Source organism: Corapipo altera, unplaced genomic scaffold (assembly GCF_003945725.1).
Source record: "Corapipo altera isolate COAL_440 unplaced genomic scaffold, ASM394572v1 23, whole genome shotgun sequence".
NCBI lineage: Eukaryota > Metazoa > Chordata > Aves > Passeriformes > Pipridae > Corapipo > Corapipo altera.
In genome coordinates, this window is record NW_020884878.1 from 17,925,224 (window position 1) to 17,945,009 (window position 19,786).

A 19,786-nucleotide genomic window follows, 5' to 3' on the forward strand; every position below is an offset into this window, starting at 1 on the left:
GGTAATGAGCTGAAGCCTTCTGAAGGTGACTACTGAGCAGACATACCAATACCATCATGTCAACAGTCATCTTGACCTCTGATTAGGCACTGGAGCCATGTGAACTCTTACCAAAGATTTTCAAGATATTTCAAAGGTTTTTTTCCACATAGGAATTCCACTGGGAAACAGAGACTTACCAGGTTGCAACTAGCTTCTTTTCCTTTTCACAGAAGGCTGATCTTCCCAAAATGGCCAACGTTCCCCAGTTCTCCAAGGTCCTTGGTTTATACTCTATGTTGGCAGTTGCTCATGTGGCAAAATGTACTTCCTGTACATATTTACATTTTAGAGATTGTATTTTTTTATAAATATTAATATATGCAAGGCTTTAATTCCTTCTTAAGAGCTATTGAAATATATCTTTTAATGTGGATTTAAAAAAAGATCACTATCTAAGCCATTTAAAAATCTGTTATGTTTTCCATCTTTCTAGCATATTTTTTCCCATGGGGATATTAAATAAAATTTCTATCACCCATAACTTTTTAAGCAATACGAGCTATAGTTTCTCATGAAGTTTTTTTTCTTCTCTTACAAAGGTCCCTGTGTCAGATGTCCTAAGCTGGTAGGAGATGACTGCAGGGCCCTTGCTTCAGTCTTCGTCTGTGTGCATTACCTCAAAAGGAGACAATATGTGTGTGTTGTAGTTTCCCATTTCCCATTTTTTGCCTTCATCTTTGCAAGTAAGTTCATCACTGTCAGCACACAGAGCAAGATAGATTTGGTGACCAGGTCCAAAGAACCAGTCTTTCTTTAACAGAAAAGGACCAGACTCTATAGGGACCTGCAGTGTAGTGGAACATTAACTTTATTTCTACATGCAATAACCTAGACTCTCCAGTGTTGGGCCTCCCCAAGGCCAGAGCTACTCTGAGCTTTCTTTCAGTGGTTCTCACACAATCTTGCATTGTCTGACCTTCCTCCTTGCTTCATTTTTATGGCTTTTCCTTTTTTTCCTCCTTGATTTCCCCTTCCACAAACTTCTGTGCTGGCTTCTGCTTTTCTATGTGACTGATGGAAAAGAAGGAGATAAACCAGTATTAATCTAGTGAAGTGAACCTTCTCTGTCAGGTATCTTAAAGCTGCTGAGAGGATCTTGAAGAAACAGCCTGAGGTGGGAACAGTAAGGACAGCAAAGGTCACAAATCTGACTCTTTTCCGCAAGGTGAATATTACCACTTCACACATACTACAGTGCTAAAATGCATCAAGAAGCTAGATAAGCAATATCTGCTTTTTCCCATATATCAACTCAGCCACATTAATGGCACCAGATGAAGTCTTTGCCAGCCATTGGATTTCAACAGTTTCATCTGCTTACTGCTTAGCCACAGTTGTGTAAGTTGTGCCTGAAGTACTTGGGAACTCCATGTAACCTCTGATTGAAGATTAACCGGTCTAAGGCACATCTAGCACCTGAGCATGGGTGCTTTTGGTATGGCACTGATATATGCAAAGGAATAAAGACCAAATGCAACAGAATAATTTGCTTGTCTCTGAAAACATTAGGAGACTAAGAGCAAAACTGACCCATTGCTTCTAGCCTTAAAACTAGACTACAGCATATACTTAAACCCATTAGTATGTGCTGAGGATGGGAATATTTGGGCACGATTAACAGGGCTTTCAGCTGATGAGTCATATGTCACAATTGACTGAAAATCTAGGGGGAATTTTGGGTCCAATGACAAGCAGTTTAGCCTGCAGCGACTGACAGCCTCTGAGGAGTTTGCTGCTGAATGCTCAGGCTCTCAGAACTTGGACACGATTGCTACAGGCACTAAGAAGAGGCACTTTCAAGAGAATGAAAAGTTCTGTAGTTTGAAGGCAAGTTTCCAGGGAAAACTAGGTCTCCTAAGAAGAGGGATCAGAGAGCAGTAAAAAACACAAGAGTCCCTGAAGATAGAGGAAAAGTTCTGAAGGCACAGATATGCTGTTGTTGCAAATCTTACCCTGGCTTCAGGGGGAAGACAATGTTGAGCTGATGCTTCTCACACAGGCTAACAAGAATGAATGAAAATGCCATTCAGCTCTGAGATCTCTGCACCCTCACAGCAAGTTTATCAAATAGGAAAATAAGACTAACTTCTAGTTTGATTCAACAGAACTTCTAAGCATAGAAGGTGTTTTTTCATCTACCTTTTACTTAGGTAAGTAATGGAATGGCCAAAACCATATGTCCCTTCACATCCCAAGGTGAAAAAGGTTATATTTATTTAGTGTTGAGCCAAATTAAAATAAGAAAGACAAACCAGGACAGTAAATGGAGTCGTTCACATACCTATAATCCACAACTGCTGTCTGATTCCGGTCTAGATTGTGCACTAGTTCCCCAATTTGGACTCAATCCAGTGGGATGATTTGTTGCTAAGAGAAGAAGAGAAGTGCTAGGAAACCTGGGTAATTTTAAGCAGAAAAATCCTCCATATCAATCTGGGGCCTGGCCATCTTTTAATAGGTGAGCAGAGGGCCTGATGCATGGTGGAAGGGATGCAAAAAATCCAGAATGGTGGTGAGGAGGCAATTTCGCTCTTTTTTCTTTTTGCGTGTTGTTTTTTTTTTTTTTTTTTTTTTTAAAGAACATCATGGCTGGCTGACTGTTGCTACTGATCCCAAGCACCATGCTGGTTTTGTCAGGAAGAGAACTGTCTTTTCCATTGTGCAAGTGAGGGTTTAGATGCTTTTTTCCCCCACTTTCGCATAGTAGTAAGACATAAGTATCTATCAATATCCTATACACCCCATACAAACAGTGGATGTCTGTCCATTATCACTGATGCCATCTGCAATACTTATTGGGTGTCACAACACTTCTGTTGGTCTCCTTCAAGGCTTAACTCTGTGATGAGTGAATTTTGCCTTTTAGCCTGAACAATGTCACCAGAAAGGCTGGCTGGCAGCTGTGCTGCAGCAGAAGGGTTCTAGAGCAGTACCCTGACGGAAGAGGATTCTGGCCATGCTTTCAGAGGCAGACCTGTATCATGGCTTTCCAGAAGGCTGCCACAGGAATCTTCATGTTTCCATTGTCATCAATAATCCTAAAAAAGTCTCAGAGTTGTAGGTTGTGCTCTTTCAAATATTTCTAATAGAAGCAGAGATAAAACATGAGCATAACCATGAAACAGTCACTGATACCTGCTCTCCCCTTATTCTTCCATCTGTCACCCTGCCTTTACTCAGCCCATCACTGAGAGATATGAGTTCTTTACTCCTTACACAGTCACCATATTGCCAGAACAAAGTCCTTTTGTTCAGGTTAATCCCATTCTTCTCAGTTATACCTTCTTCTCCTGCTACCTTGAAATGAGACTCAGTAGTAAACCTGTTTTTTTCTGATAATTACATATGGTTATTTGGTCTTCATCCCAGTAGCCACTGCTTGGTTAGGCTGTCTAATCGAGACGGTTCTCTCCCCCAGGTCTCTAATCACTTTAGTTACTCTTCTCTGAATTCCACCTCTGTTTGAATGGGGACACGCTGAATACCATAATGGCTATTAAAAACTGCAAAGTATGATAGTGCAACTGTCACTAGCTGTGAAGCACAGCAGCACTGTTTGATGTGAGCTAACAGCCCAAGCTTTTGCTCAAGTTCATCCCAACCCTTATCTACAGCAAGACCTCATCCAATTAGTTGAAAATCTGCACAGCAGTTAAGAAACACAGTAAAGCTGGTAGTACAAAGGTGTTATTTAGCTCAGCAATGCTCAAGTGCTTGCGTTGGCTTCCAGCAAGGAGGACAGCACCATCTGCTGCTATCCATGGAAATTGCAGACCTTGAAAAGCTACGTAATGTCTATTTAGGACAGTATTTGCTTGTAATACCATATCCTATTTTTCTGAAGCACATTAATTTTGATGCTAAAGCACAACTGTCAGTGAAGTGTTCTATGAAAGTCAGCTGTTGTGGTGGGCTTATGATGAGGAATAGACATTAATTAATCAATTAATGTGTTTTACACAGCAAGCAAACATCTATTCCTTTTTTCACCCCCTCCCCCCCCAGTGCTCTCAGATCCCAAGGCAATAGCTTCTCCTGAAAAGCAAAGTATTTACTTTTCTGCCTCAACTGAGATATGTGAACACTGTGACTGTCTTTGTAAATTTACTTTTCTGAAGGAACTTGGCTGAATTTCTGACTTGAAAGAAAGCTTGCCTTTCAGCCTCCATTCCTCAAACTATCTGGGGCATGTGTACTGTGTACAGGCAGTAAGGACTCAAATTCAATAGCTCATGTGAATAATTTCCATGGGATTTGGATACTGTTGGGGATCTTGATGATACAGCCTTCAACCTCACTGTAGATGACATCTAGTTCAGGACACATTCAACACACCAAATCCTGCAACTTGATGAAAGTTTCATTCCCCAACTCTGTCTGGCACACAGGGTCAAGGAAAGTGCACTCAGCATGGACACCCAGAGAACAACAAAGATTTTCTTGTATTCACAAATACATTAACCATTCTCTCCTACAGATGCTGCCTTCTGCTATCTCTGCTCTTCACTTTCAGGAATACCATAGATGTTTGACCCTAAATAAGTGTTCATCTTTCTCTTTTTCCATGTCTGAGAGAGAAAGATCTGCTAATTCATGCAGAAATTAGCTTAATGCAAGGGAGGTGGTCATCACTGAAGATCTCTTATTTTTGGTGATTCAAGTAATTCATGTTCATCTCTGAGACAGTTCTCTCCATTCTGTTAAGATGCAGACTGCAAGCTGAACAGTTAATGGCCTAAATGTGCCATAGAGCTCTGCAAAAATGAAAACCAAATCACTCAAGACCTTAAAGGATTAGTATCTCCAGCAATATAGCTTTATAGCCCAGACAAGAAAGATGATCCTATCTGGAGAGGGTCCAGATGTCTCGAGATGAAAAGAACTTTTCGCAAAGCTCTGTTTCAGTGTGTAACCATAAGAGGAAGCTCTGGTGAGCAGTAGAAGACCTGATATTTGTTTTTTCTTAAGAATTTCAAACAGTAGTGACAGCTCAGCATTTCAGAGCTCACATTGTAAGTTTTCTGTTTTAACATTTGCTGAATGGGGAGCACCACAGTGTCCCAATTTAAGGGTTTGGAATATTAGAAAGTAAGCTACCAATGCAAATAGTATTGATGTCACTGTAAATTATTCTTCTAAATCTAAGTTATGACAAATGTGTATTTGCCTTGATTGATCTTTTAAACACATGACTATGATTTTGTTCATGCCCATGATGACAGGGGAATTGTTTCATGTCTTATGTTAGTTATATACTTGTTTGTTGGAAATTTCAAGTCAGTTCGGGAAATTCATGAAAGCTTCTGTTTCTGTCATTGTGGGAGGTTTCCACATGCATCAAGCACTGTATTTTTTTCCGAAAGTTAATTTACAAAGTTTCCCAATGCATTCTTACATCTTTTTAGAAACTTAAAATCTGTTTTTCTTAAGATCCATTTACTGTGTAGAGTAACAGCTCTTGACTGTTACTACTCAATAACAGTCTTGAACCAGTCTGGGTTCAGCTGGGTTTACTACCTTTCATTCAGCACCAATGGTTTTATGGATGCAGAGTGGCTCTCTGAAGAAGCCATTCAGACATCCTTGCACCATGCACACTAGGAGAGTGACCTAGTCCTGGGAATGAAACACAGGAAAGCCCAAGCTGGCTCTGCTGGCTGCCAGCTCTCTCCAGGGTTGCGAGCTTGGCTTGAGCCCATGACAAAGCTGGTGGACTGCCAGTGCCACCTCAGAAACAGCGTAGCCAAAGCACTGTGTCTGGCCTAACAAACCATGCTGGGATTGGGTGGCACCTGGAGGGAGCCAGCCTGGGTGTTTCTGCATGTTTGACACAGTCAGTCCAGTCCAGAAAAACAACACAGGGACAGCTGAAAAGCAACAGTAATTTCTTTTGTACTGTGATGCGGAAGACGAGCATTTGCTGGCTACTTTGATTCACAACTTTTAGAAAATGTTTGATTGTCAGTATCTGCAAGTTGGAACCCTATAAAGAATAGATTATGAAAAGAATGTGGGGAACAGTCATGCTTAGAAATGTTGTCAGAAGGAATAAACTTGTTAAAATGTACCTTTCTATTGCTTTGCCATTGCTGGTGCTGTCAAACCCATGGAAAGGTTTCTAGATATGATCCTTATTCCATATACCTCTTATAGACACAGTAATTATTCATTCTTTAAAAGTCAAGATAAGCATTTATCCCTGAGAAAAGGGGCAGAAGAGGCTTTTGTTTATATTTTCCCTTAAGTTTCCTGTAAAAGATTAAAACCTTTACTAATTTCTCAAAGGTTTAAGACAATGTAAGGTTGTTGGCCCTGTATATTTACAGTTATTCTGAATTGAAATGCAAGACTCCCTACATCACATGTGGAATGAAGTCTGGCAGACAGATTAGATGTTTGCCTACAACCATTTGATTGGGGTACTGAAATGCTATTGTAAATTTATGCCATTGACCATTTATCTTGTGAAACGCCAGGTAATTTAGACTTTTTCAATGGTGAGGTGAAGAGAACAAGTTTTTAACCTTAAAAAGCAGAAATTCGTAGTGAGATTTCTTGAGTGCTTCCTCTTAAAGAAATGCATTTTAATAATTCCTTTTAATTTATCAGATTTTAGCTAAAATTTATTACTGTTTCCAATTTTTAATTGTTTAGGTTATTCGTAATAAAACTAGACGAACCACATCTACTGTAATGCAGTCCTTTACCCCCATACAGCCTGTTTTAGTTTTCCTTTTCAGAATGAGGCCTGACTCCTTGCAGACTTGGAAAATAATTCTCTTTGATCTTAATTTATGCAGGAAAAAATCTTTACCCTAGAGGAACGCCTGTTCTTCAGATGATCTCTGTTGAAAGCACTCAATACTCTCAGGAAAGACTATAGGTGAATATTAGTTATTCTGCTTATTTTTAGTTTCTTTCTTTAATATACTAACCACAGGACAAAGAACACATGCAGATGTAACTTAGATACAACCCATTACATAAGTGTCCAAAACTGCCTGTGAACTTTACTTTTACCTTGTTTCAAGCATGAACATATTATTTATGTCCCAAATGTAATTTTTGTGAAAATACTCTTTCCTTTAATCATGCTGCTCCCAAAGGTGGGTGGAGGGCCCTGAGGCCCCTGACACCTTCTGTAACTGCTCCCATGAGGAATCAGTGCATAGATGGAAGTGCCAGGACTGAACTGATATGTGGCCAGGTCTTTCCCCTGTGTTCGTCTGCAATGCAATCCCTGCCCTCACTCAAGAGCATTTCTTAGAAACAGCGCATGAGGTTACAACAACATGTGTTATACTCCAGTGTTGCTACAGAGTAGCATACTAAGATTTATCCTCTTTGATCTCTTTTTCCTTCCTCACCAGCCTTTTAATATTTGATTTGTTTTAGGGTTTTTTTGTTGGTGCTTGCCTTTTTCTTTCCTTTTTTTTTTTTTTTAATAGAACTGCTTTGCTTTCAGTGCCTCGAAGCATCCATCTTCTTCTATTCCTCACACAGACTGACAGAGTATCAAAGCGCTTCACAGTATCTAGCATCTTAGGCTACTCTGGAGGAAGACAGCTCTGGGGATGAAGAGAATTCATCCTCCAGTGGGAATTCACTCCTTGTTCTTGTTCTGCTATTACAAAATGGATGGGAGTGAAATGTGGTGAATCTGTAGGCACCTTTTCTTCCCATTCTTCAGCAGGGCTGTAGAAAAACTGTGGTCCCTTTCAAGGGGTTTGTCTGTTGTCTTACCACCTCTTGTCTCTGTTCCACAAAAGTCTGCAGTTCAGTTTCCAAGTGGGGTTACCTTCTCAGTTTCTCTATCTCTTTGTGTGAAATTCCACATATCAGGTCCCTTACATCTGTCATGCAGGAGGATGTGATGTGGATCGTGTTCAGTCATGTGATGGGGAGAGGCTGAGGCAATGGGCTGCATTTGAATGTGTGCTTTCTAGGAGGATCCCTCTGGATGGGGGTGTGTGCCTCGGGAGATTTCCCATACTGTTGGTTCCTGCTGGCAGTGCAGAGGATCAGAGCTCAGGCTGCTTGTCACCCTCTGGCCTACGAGGTCTGGCTATCTGACATTACAGGGTTGGCATTGCCAAGTGCATCTCTTAGCGTGTGAACATCATCTCTCCCCCACCTTGGACTTCATGTGCAGTCCCCATTCCCACTATTATAAAGAAAACTTTCTTTGTTACTGTTGGCCAGCAGAAGACATGTCCTCCTTTAAGTCCTTTGTGCTATCAGCTCCTAAGACAATCTGTATGACTATGGAGAGAGAGGAATACCTTGGTGAGCTAGTGACCTTACCTCAAGCCAGGTTAAGAGCAAGGCAGACAGACATGTTTACTTACATAATCTAAACCAGCAGTGCAAATGACTGATGGAATTGCAGTGATCCACAAGGACAGGGGTGTCCAGAGACAGTCTTACATTAACAGGTTTAAAGATTCCTCTCAAGCCATTTGCAGACTCTCAGGATGGTGATATTAGATATAGCTGAGGATGCAGCTCATAAGCAAGCTGACTTTACTGAGCTGAATTCCCAGAGTCTGATCTTGGATTGAGAAGACATGTTAGCTCTCAACCCTAACCTCTGAAGCCATCTTGGCTAGTTGTTTAGTTTTGCCCTTTCCAGGATTATTGATCTCTTGACTCCTAAAAGGCAGTTTTGGCCATTCTTTTTCCAGGACTTGATAATACTCCTCTACTTTAGGTAGTGCTGTGGCATTGCCCTGTTGTGGAAATGACAGTTTATCCTGTGCTTGAATAAATTCTTAGCAAATTATTTACATTGTGAAGGAGGAAAACAGAGAGAGGGAGGACTTCTTATATTAATAGACACTGCCTGTTTTTCTCACTGTGAAAAATGGCTGGATTCTCCTTGCCACATCTAAAATATCAAGACTCACTCTGCTTATGTTTGATTAGCAGAGGAGAAGAATTCAGTTTCATATAGTAACTGTGCCCACCTGTATATGTGCCAGTGCCAATGCCAATTCACATGCATTGCACACCTCACAGTGTAAGTTCTACTTAGAGCAGGGTATGTGTGAATTCATTTGTGTCTACTGTGACACTGTGAGGGAGAGGACTTGCTGCCAACACTTGCTTCTCATTCTCAGAGAGAATTTCTCATCCAAATTTTCCATGTATGGGAGGTTGGATGGGGACAGATGGTGAATTTAGATGACTTAAAAATATTCCTCCAAGAAACAAAACAGAAAAGAAACTGATTCTGCAGTAATCTCTGCTGCTCCTGCTTCAAGTGGGCTGGAAGGAGAGAAGAGCTGTAAAACCTTGAATTTTGGAGAGGCATTTTTCTAGACTAGGAAGGTCATAAGTTTCAGTACTAATCTCTGTGTTGCTTGCAAGCTTGTTCAAGCAGGGGCACAGTGCCTTGTCCCCACTTTAGTTTTAATTGATCCATATTTCAAAGACATGGACTTTTATTAGAAAGAGATACACATCAATAGAAATACTGAACCAGGAGAAGGAAAGCATTAATTAAGTTACTGCAATGCTCAAGGAACACTGGATGCTCACAGCACATGCTTGTGGCCTTTATGGTAGCAGGTGTGTTGAACATACTGGGGAAAGAAGAACCCTCAGATATTCATGCAAGTCTTTTACAGTGTAGTAATAGCACCTGAGATTACTGAAATACTGCTTTGTTTGCTTTCCCTTTCAAGGGCTACTAGCACAGTCTGGATGTCACTTTGTCTGAACAGACAGATTAGGCATCTTAATTTTATTCCTTCCTAATCTGTTTCTCTTGCTGTTTACTGTGCAATGGCTAAAACCGTTAGGGTTTGGGCTACTTAAGAAAAACTGAAATAGCTCCTGAACTTTGTAATCGGAAGCTTACAATGAACAACAGTTCTGATTCTATGAGATTTTAGTAGAGTGCAATTTTCTGCCTTATACACCCTGAGGGACTTGGTTTTCATCTCCTTTCTCTCTGACAGACCGCTCTGTCACTGTGTTTTCTCATCCTGCATGTGTGTTCTCATACATTAGTCATTGTTGCTAGAGTCACCTGTGGTGATGAGGGTGAGTCTGTGGACTATCCAGGAAGCTCTGAATCTGGGTGCCCTGGCTTTTGTAGTACGAACCAGGTCATGAGGCATTTTTGTTAGAGAAGGAAATACATGTTCCATCAAGTCCCCCAGTGCCTGTACTCCTGTGTCCTGGTTTTTGGCCAGGACAGAATCAATTTTTCCACAGTAGCTGTGAGGGGTCAGACCCTGGAGGCATATCTCTTGTCCAGGTTGTTATTCTATACACCTCACCTCACTGCTGGGGCGGAAGTAAGGAAATCTTGCTTCTGAGAAGGTGGATGTGGCTTGCAGTCAGGGAAAAGCTTAGCTATGGAGGATCTGGTGGTTGTTATCCTGGAGTTGATCAGTGAGCATTTTCTGCATGTAAATCATACTTTTTTGGTATAGTTTTGTTATTAATATTGTTGTTGTTACTGTTCATTTTCTTATCTCATTGCTGTTTCCAGTAAATTGTTTTTATCTCAACCCATCATCTCTGCCTTTTGTCTCTGGAGTGGGGGAGAGGACCGGCTTGTGGTTTGGAGTGCTGTTCCTAAACCATGACATCCTGGTTTTGCAGGAGTAATAAATTAAGTTTCCAAGCATCTATCCTAGGAGAAGTCCTCCTTTCTCAGAGAACTCCTTGTGGCTAAGGTTCAGCTCCTTCACTTGGTAATTGCCCTGCAGAGAGACAAGTATACAGAGACAATGTGATCTTCAAGCCAGCTGCAACCAGATGCCATACCAAGGCCCCCAAATGAAGATGAAAAAGAGGAATATCAGAACACTGAAATCTTCAGTGAATGGGACATCAGCAGCACAGAGATTGTGGCACTGCGTGTCCCAAAACAGACATATAACATCACAGTGATTATCTTCCTAAACCAGCAAAAGCAATGGAATTTTGTGTTGTGCAAACTTCTCTCACACAGCTCATGTGTGGCCTGGTACACGTCCTGTAATTTTCCTGTCCCTGTTCCACTCCCACCATTGTACCTTTACCAAGAGCCCTTTCTAATATCAGAGCAAGGCCTTGCTTCAGGGCAGCTGCTGAAGCTGCCAAACAATGCAGAGGCTTTGAGACAGAAACTAACCAGAGAAGTCAATCCTCTTATTTTTACTGAAGAAATGCAAAATTTTATGAAGTTGGGTTATCTTACAGAGTTCTGAACATTTGTTTCTCAGACAGACACATGCAGCTGTCTTGAAAAAATGTTGGTGCAGTTCATCCAGCTCTGTGTCCTACCGACCTCTCTTATTTCTGAACTAAGCGAGAGGCACTTAGCGGAATTATGCCAGGAAATCATGTGGGCATTGCCAAGTGAAATCATGCCAAGTGAGTAGCAGCTTCAAGATGAGAAGGGTCTGTTACACAGCCAGGGGTGCAAATGACCTTGGATTTCAGGTAACTCGCCATTAATGCCTAAGCAAAGTATGGTGCAATCTCTTCTCCAAAGTTGTATCCTGGGGTAAAAAAAGTATGTTAACAATGCACTGATCTATCCCTTGGTGCTGTGTTGGGGTCTGCAGAAAGTTGTGCTTTTAGGTAGAATCTCCAGTTCATCACAGTCCATATCTGGCTGTAAGAAGTTGTGGTGGGTTGACTTTAGCTGGACACCAGGTGCTCACCAAGACACTTTGTCACTCCCCTCCTAAGCAGGACAGGAGGGAGAAAATAACATAGAAAAAAACTATCTTGTAGGCCAAGATAAAGGCAGTTTAATAAAGTAAAAGAAAAGACCATACACTGAAGCAAGGGAAAAGATTTATTGTCTATTTCCCATCAGCAGGTGATGTCCAGTCACTTCCTGTGAAGTCAGGCTTCAATACACATAGTGGTTGCTCTGGAAGACAAATGTAATAATAAATGTGCTGCCACTTGCTGTCCCCACTTCTCCCTCCCGTGCCTTTCTCTTAGCTTTTAGTGCTGAGGAGATGCCATGTGGTATGGAATATCCCTTTGGTCAGGTTGGATCAGCTGTCCTGGCTATGTACCCTTCCAAGATCTTGCCCACCCTCAGCCTAATGGTGAGGGGGGATGTTGGAGAGACAGTGCAGAGCCAAAACTCTGCTGTGTTTATCAACACCTTTCTAGCTACCAATACAGATCACTATGAGGACTGCAATGGGGAAAACTAACTCCGTCTCAGCCAGACCCAATAGAGAAGTTAGTCATTATTTTACTTTGCTCCATAGTGTAGAATTACCCTAAGATGTGGGAGGTGCTCCAGTAATTATCTAAGTTTCAACAACCGGTGAAGTACGAAATGGATACCACCCCCACTTTAGGAAAAACCCTCAAGGCCATTCAGCAGGTGAAAACTGGCAAAGCAGCTGGAGTTGATGGAATTCCACCCAAAGTCTGGAAACATGAGGGCCTTGCACTCCATGCTAAATTTCACAAGTTTGTGGTGCGCTGTTGGGAACTAGGCAAACTACCATCAGGCCTTTGTGATGCAGTCATCATCACCTTGTATAAGAAGAAAGGTACTAAATCAGACTGCTCAAATTACCATGGTATTACTCTGCTCTCCATTGCTGGCAAAATCCTGGCAAGAATACTCTTGAACAGACTAATACCCGCCATAGCAGAAGGAATTCTACCTGAAAGCCAATGTGGTTTCAGAGCCAACGGGAGTACCACAGACATGGTATTTGTTCTCAGATAACTGCAAGAGAAATGTAGGGAACAGAACAAAGGTCTCTATGTAACCTTTGTTGACCTCACCAAGGCTTTCGATACTGTGAGCAGAAAAGGTCTATGGCAGATTTTGGAACGTTTAGGTTGTCCCCCCCAAGTTCCCTAAAATGATCATCTCACTCCACAAGGATCAGCATGGACTAGTCAGATATGGCAATGCACTTTCTGAGCCCTTTTTAATTAAGAATGGTGTGAAACAAGGCTGCGTTCTTGCACCAACCCTATTCACAATCTTTTTCAGCATGATGCTCCAAAGGGCCACGGCAGACCTCGATGATCGGGACGGTATCTACATTCGATACCGTATCGATGGAAGTCTATTCAACCTCAGGCGACTGAAGGCCCACACTAAGACCTTAAATCACCTTGTCCGGGAGCTGCTTTATGCTGATGACGCTGCCCTTGTCGCCCACACAGAAGCAGCTCTGCAGCGTTTAACATCCTGCTTTGCAGACGCTGCTGAGCTCTTTGGGCTGGAAGTCAGCTTAAAGAAGACAGAAGTTCTCTATCAACCTGCACCTCAGGAAGTCTTCCATCATCCCCATATCACCATTGGCAAATCAGAGCTCAAATCAGTCCAGCAGTTTAATTACCTAGGTAGCCTCATCTCCTCGGACAGTTAAGATTGACGGACAGATAGACAACAGGTTAGCAAAGGCATATAGTGCCTTCAGAAAGCTTCATAAAAGAGTTTAGCAAAATAAACACCTGAAGAAAAGTACCAAGATCAGTGTTTACAGAGCCATTGTGCTGTCTACTCTCTTATACGGATCCGAATCATGGGTCATCTACTGCCACCACCTGCGACTCCTAGAACGCTTCCATCAACTCTGTCTCCGTACAATCCTAAACATCCACTGGTCAGATTATGTGACCAATACATCTGTTCTAGAACAGGCAGCAGTCACAAGTATTGAGGCCATGTTGCTGAGAACACAGTTGCGCTGGGCAGGGCACGTCTCAAGGATGAAGGACCACCGCCTCCCTAAGATCTTGCTTTATGGTGAACTTGGCACCGGCTGCTGGAAGAGAGGAGCCCCGAAGAGAAGATACAAGGACTCCCTGAAACAACATCTCAGCCTTGGCCACATTGATCAACATAACTGGTCTACTCTGGCCTCCAACTGGGGGGCCTGGAGACACACTATCTATAACGCTGCTGATGCTTTTGAGAAAGCACACAGGATCACCCTTGAGGAGACAAGACAACGCAGAAAGAATCGTGCCTTGCAGAATATACCACCTAAGGAGTCTTTCTGCTGTGCCTTTTGCAACCGGATGTGCCTATCTCGTATTGGCCTTTTTAGCCACCAATGCGCTTGTAACAAACGTGGGTAGTGCCCTTCCCAAATCTTTGTTCGTGAAGCCCAGCCATGATACCTCAGTTTCAGATCAAAGGAACATTCCTACCAGTTAATATCTGAAAGTCTTGCATTATTCTCTTTATTTAGAAAAGTTTCCCCATTTCATATTGGAGAACGAAAGTTCCTGACCAAAATATTTTTTTTCCGTTGGCTAAGCATAAAGTGGAAAGACTTAGTTATGGTAATTATTGTTATATCTGCTAATGAAGATAGCACTTCCAGACTCACCAGACTGCCATTACATACACACTTCTGCTTTTCAGAAGCTTGTACTTTTTAAAAGTAGCACAGCACAAAATATCATGATTTTCAGAATGTGAATGTTTTTGCATGGGAACAGCCGCTATTTGGTTAAAATTCAGATGATGAACTTGATGAGCAATAATTTTGACTCACAAACTATGTCAGATGGGGTACCAGTTCTTGAAGGGAGGGATTCTCTCATAGCATCTCTGCTGTGCATATGGCTCCTACCAAAATGCACTTTTCTTCTAACTCTAAATGGGTGATGGTTGTGTTGGACTGGGAGGACAAAAAGATAAACAGAGACATGCAAAAACATTACTGCAAAGTTAACAAAGAGGATAGTTTTCTTAGTTCAACAGATGCTGGGCATTTCCTCCAAACCTTAGGAAGCATTTCAGGTCTTGAGCAAGACTGTGATCAGGGCATGTGACAGAGCCATGGCTGTGGCAATTGCACATAAAAGAGCTCTTTTCTTGGAGGGTAGGACTTTCTGTTGCTTTGTGCCAGTCTGGAGACCCAGGTTCAGGTCCTAGCTTCAATTCAGGCATCTTGGGCCTGTCCATTGTTGGGTGTAGCACATATCTATGCAGAACCCAGAGTGGGATACCAGTCCCTCTACCCCTATCTGTGGCCCTGTATGGGTTAGGAGAACTGAGGACTTGTGACCCATGGAAGAGCATCGGTTGCTCTTGGGGTTACTCCATGAAAGGCCATCAGTTGCCACACAGAACATTTCCTGTGCAGAGGATTAGAAATATTAGGGATGCTCAGAGTTCCCATGGGGAAGATACAGGACTTTTTCTCCCACACTGTGTACTCAGTGATGACTTCCAGGCCTGAGAGAGACCTAAAATTCCTACTGTTTTTGAGAACAGTGGCTCCACTGTAACTGGCTACTCACTACCATAACACTAACAGTGACTTTGACACCTTTGAGTCCTAGACCATGGTGGTTCAGATATATAAAAGGCTTGGCCAAGCTTTGAATCAAGTGTAAGACAGGCACCACCTTCATCAGCCTGCATGCATCTGCAAAGGCCTTTCTAGGTTCTACAGAGAAAAAGTATACTGATGAGTGGTGCATTAAGTGTTGTCCCTCCTCTTTTAAATAAATTAAGAAACTTAATAAAATTAAGGAACACTATGCAAAACCAGTACAGTTTTACTCTTTAGGGTTTATTATCCCCTGTTCTCCCCATCCCTTTATCCCAGACCTCCAGGCATTAATGGGTCCTCCTTGCTTCTCCATTTGGCATCCAGTGACTTGCTGCAGCTTTTCACCAGTCTGCAGTGTGACTGAACTTTTTTTGGTGTAACTGAGAATTCTTGACATCAGGCAAAAACATTTTCATCTTTTTTTTTAATCTTAATTGAAGCACGCAGCTGATATTGACAGCAGAAGTAGGGCAGCTCAGAACATTTTGGCTTACAACCAGTAGGAAGGATCCCAACATCCTCATCTTGGCCACTGGGTGTTGTTGACACAGCTGCAGTGAGACATATCAGTGCAGCTGGAGGCTCCACAAAAACCTGTCATTTGGATTTCCTTCATCAAACCCCATACTTAGAGCTCATATTTCTCCATGTTGTTATATGCATTCAATGGTCTGACCTCAAGAAAAATTCCCCTCTCATCAAAGCCATTTTCCAGTTCAGTTTGAAGCCTCTAACAAAACAGTCCTTGTTCTTGCATTCTTATGTTTTTGGATTTCCCTTCCACTTATAACAGGTTAGAAAGTTCTTATCCTAAATTATGGATAAATCCTACTGTTACAAAAATGACTTGCTTAGCCAGAGGACTGACTTCATGAGGCAAAAAATAAAAGGAGAGCCACCAGAAAAGTTTAGGATGGTTGTGGCAAAACCATGGTGTGCAGACCCTAAGTGCTATGCAGTGTTTCATCGGGAGTGCTCAAACAGGGCTGCAGTCCCATCCCTGGTTTCAGATAGCTGCTCCTGATGCCCAGACAGTGGTCTGGGCTGGCAGTATTGGCTATTAATGACTAGAGGAAAGAAAAAGGAACAAAGAAATAGTTGTGGTGTGTAGAGAGCAGTTGAGGGAAGATACTGGACATCAAAGAGAGAACTCTTAGGGGGAAATTCATTCCTGCCTCTGCCTTTATCAATTGCCAGACTACATGTGGTTGTCAGAATTCTGGCAGGATTGTGTCCTTGGTCTCCATTTTGAATACATACCAGTTAGTAGGTACAGCTCTGGCCGTAAGGGAAAGGATAGTGAGGGCAGATGGTCAGAAAATGTTCAGCTTCAACCTTATGGTCAGTGTCAGGGGCTTCTGTGGCCTTCTCTGCTGAGGCATCAGCCAGAGACACAGACTCCTGAGACTCACTGATTTTGACATCTCTTCATTCTAGTCTGCCATGAAAAAGATTCAGTTTGTCAATGCAAGCCCAGCAGAGATGTGACTCCTGGGGTGTGATAGATCTTCCACTCCTCTCACTGAAGCCCCTCTTCAGCATGTTGCAGATGTACTCCTCCTGCATCTCTGCTTCGTGCCCACCACTCCCTGCACATTGTATGCATGTGGTGCTGGTCCCAGTGTGGGGATAGGCTCACTCTAGTGCTTGGAAGTGTTTGAAAAAGGTCTTCTCAAATTCTTCAGCCCATGTGCAAGGAACTCACAGTTCTCCCACATTAGGTCTTTGTTCCCTTACAAGCTGCCTTTCTCCCCTTTCTCAATTTCTGAGCCCACCAGCCAAAGCAAATTTTTCATCTTCATCCCATTTCTCCACAAGTGTACAAGCCAAACCCATGCCAGCTTCTCCTGCCTCTCTTGAACTGACTCACACTTCCCAGGCACTGTTGGCTGACTTTCTGATCAGACTGGGAATGCTTTGCAGTACTCTTCCTGAATGGCAGAAGAGAAAGCATTTGAATGGTACTGTCCATTGGGACTGAATGTAACTAGACTCACTGGGAGTGATACAGCTTCTCTTGCTCACAATTCATAATTTATTTCACAGTTAGAGAGAAGGAGAATTTGAAAAAAATCCTTTTTAAGAGGAATAAATGCATAAAAAATAATGAAGTGTGATTTTGCTAAAATAATTTCTGGCTAATAGCGTAACACATATTTTCTTCTTCTCTAAATCTTCCTTTTCATTCCTTGTCAGTGCTTTTACTGCCTTCTTTCCTTACTGTCTATTTCCATTTGGAGCTCCAGGCTGTTGACCTGAAATTTTGTACCCTTCCTGGGTGTCACCTAGTATTGATGTATGATGTGGAGCTTGCAGTTTGGTTGTTCATTCAGACCTATGTGAGGGGAAGACCGGCCAGCTGGCATCCACATCACCACATTTCAACCAGCCCTGCAGCTGCAGCTCCTTTATTAAGACCTTTTCCTTCTGCCAGACTTTATTTTTCAAATGATGGGTTCACTTGCATTACTTTAGTGTGAGAAAGACAAAAGAAAGGATAAAAATAGGTCTAAATCCCATGAAAGAACTCATGAGACAAGTCATATACCCAGTACGTTAGCCAGTCCCAGCCTGTGGACTGAGTCTTCTGAAGTAGATTCAGAAGTGATCTCTGCACTTCATACTCTATTTAAATAAAGAAAAATGAGCCAAAGAGAGAAGTTGTCCCACATACGTCCCTACCTTACAGTAATTGCATTATTTTACAAGTAATTATATATATAACAACAAAGGAAAACAAGAAATTAATTTGTAATGACTGACAGGCCAAAGGAGTTTTTTTAATTTTAAGAGGATTGTTATGCTGACCTAGGAATTCAGGCCAAAGTGCTGTGAGCAGTCCTGGGGCCTGACTCAACTGTGTACAAGCACAGCCTGAGAGCAGCAGGTTCAGAAAACTCTCCTGCCTCTCACGCCCTGCCTGTCCTTCTGGGTGATGGAGAGCTCAAACAGGATCTGGTCTCACAAGATGCTGAGCTCTGACATCTGTTGTGGGCAATAGGGGCAGCTGAGTGGAGTGTCTTGGAAGCTGGTACTGGCAAGCCCTCTTATGATTAATTTTGCTTTTTTCCAAACTGTTCCCAGATGGCAGCTCCCATCTCTGGGCACTGGCACCCTGGATCCCTGATCACTACTCTTCTCCTCATTGCTGCCTGGTCTAGAGAAGAGAAGCCTTCCCACCTGGTGATCAACCTGCTGCAACGACAGTCTGTCTTGGGTGCTGGTGATTTTTCTTTGGCCATTTCTGACAGTTTCTGAAGTGAGTTTGCCAGTAAGTAAACACTGCACCTGCATCCTTCTTAGACTCATTCTGTGTCACCATCAATGAGTTGCAGGTTCATTTGCTTTTTCTCTTCTGTAAATGAGAAGTTCACAGCGACTTCCTAGACCCTGTAAGTTTCTCACACCTACACACGAAAAGCACAGCTGCTTGGTTTCAATTAAAACCTCTCCAGGAGGAATGGTACCACTTGTAAGATCTATATTCTTGATTTCTACTGCTTCTAAATAGGAGAATCCCATTTCTGGCTTGCATGGGCTGTCCCGGCGTTATGAGAAAGCCCTGCAGAACCTGTGGTTGCCCTGTCCTGCCACCACCACTCTTCTGTTACACTTGCACCTTCTGACTCCTAAGGGTGACATTCAGTGTTGGAAACCCCATTGCTCTGGGATCCAGTCAGCTCCCAATAACTGAGAACAGCTGTGGTTTTGGCTGTGGAAACCCCCACAGATGTATCAAAGAGTTGTGCCACGCTGCTGATAAGAGTTCTTGTCTCCTTTAAGTTCATATTCCAGTGTGTACAATTTCATGGGAAAATCAGACTGTGACAGTTACAGTCTTAAAGGAGATGAGGATAGAAATGTACTCCTTTTTTAGTCTTGAACAGATTCAGACTTCCCTACTGCCAAATTCCCAGTAAGTTAACTAATAAAGTAGGGTTTGTAAACATGTCAGCACTTATTGGGGCCTTGAATCAAGTGCTCATTCGTCCCACTGACTGGTGCTGGTGCCAGAATTGGTTCAATGCTTATTATTTTACATTTTTTATACTGAGGACTTTGTAACTTTTCCTAAGGGGCTAAAACCAAAACTGTAACAGAAGAGGCTTTCTGATAAAGGTTAGGCAGAACTAATTCATACACTTAGAAATATTTCCATTATGGGCAATGCTCAGAGAACATAACCTCTGGTACAGGGGTTGAAATTTATGTAGCCTACACAGTATAATATGTAAAACAGAGAAGAAGAAAAAGTCTGTTTCCCCCCAAAAAAGGTAATTTTAGTGGCTTTATTCCCTTAGGTTCTACATAGACCTCTCAAGTAGTCCAGTCATTAGAAACTGTGGTAGAGTTATATTTTGATATAGAACAAAATGCCACAAAACCCAATGGAAGGTTTGACCCTGAAGCAGATGACCATTGTCAGCTTTGATTTTATTGCCAAAGTTTGTAAATATTTTTTC

General features: G+C 42.3%; 1 protein-coding gene across 1 annotated transcript; it reads right to left on the reverse strand.

The window, feature by feature from the left end:
• Positions 1-977: 977 nt before the first annotated feature.
• LRRC74A (leucine rich repeat containing 74A) lies at positions 978-15,593 on the reverse strand. Its single transcript, XM_027637955.1, is given in 8 exon segments — positions 978-1,053; positions 2,324-2,409; positions 3,017-3,126; positions 4,279-4,308; positions 4,311-4,419; positions 10,605-10,757; positions 14,559-14,663; positions 15,289-15,593. Coding segments are annotated over 8 exon segments (852 nt in total). The 5' UTR covers positions 15,472-15,593.
• Positions 15,594-19,786: the final 4,193 nt, after the last annotated feature.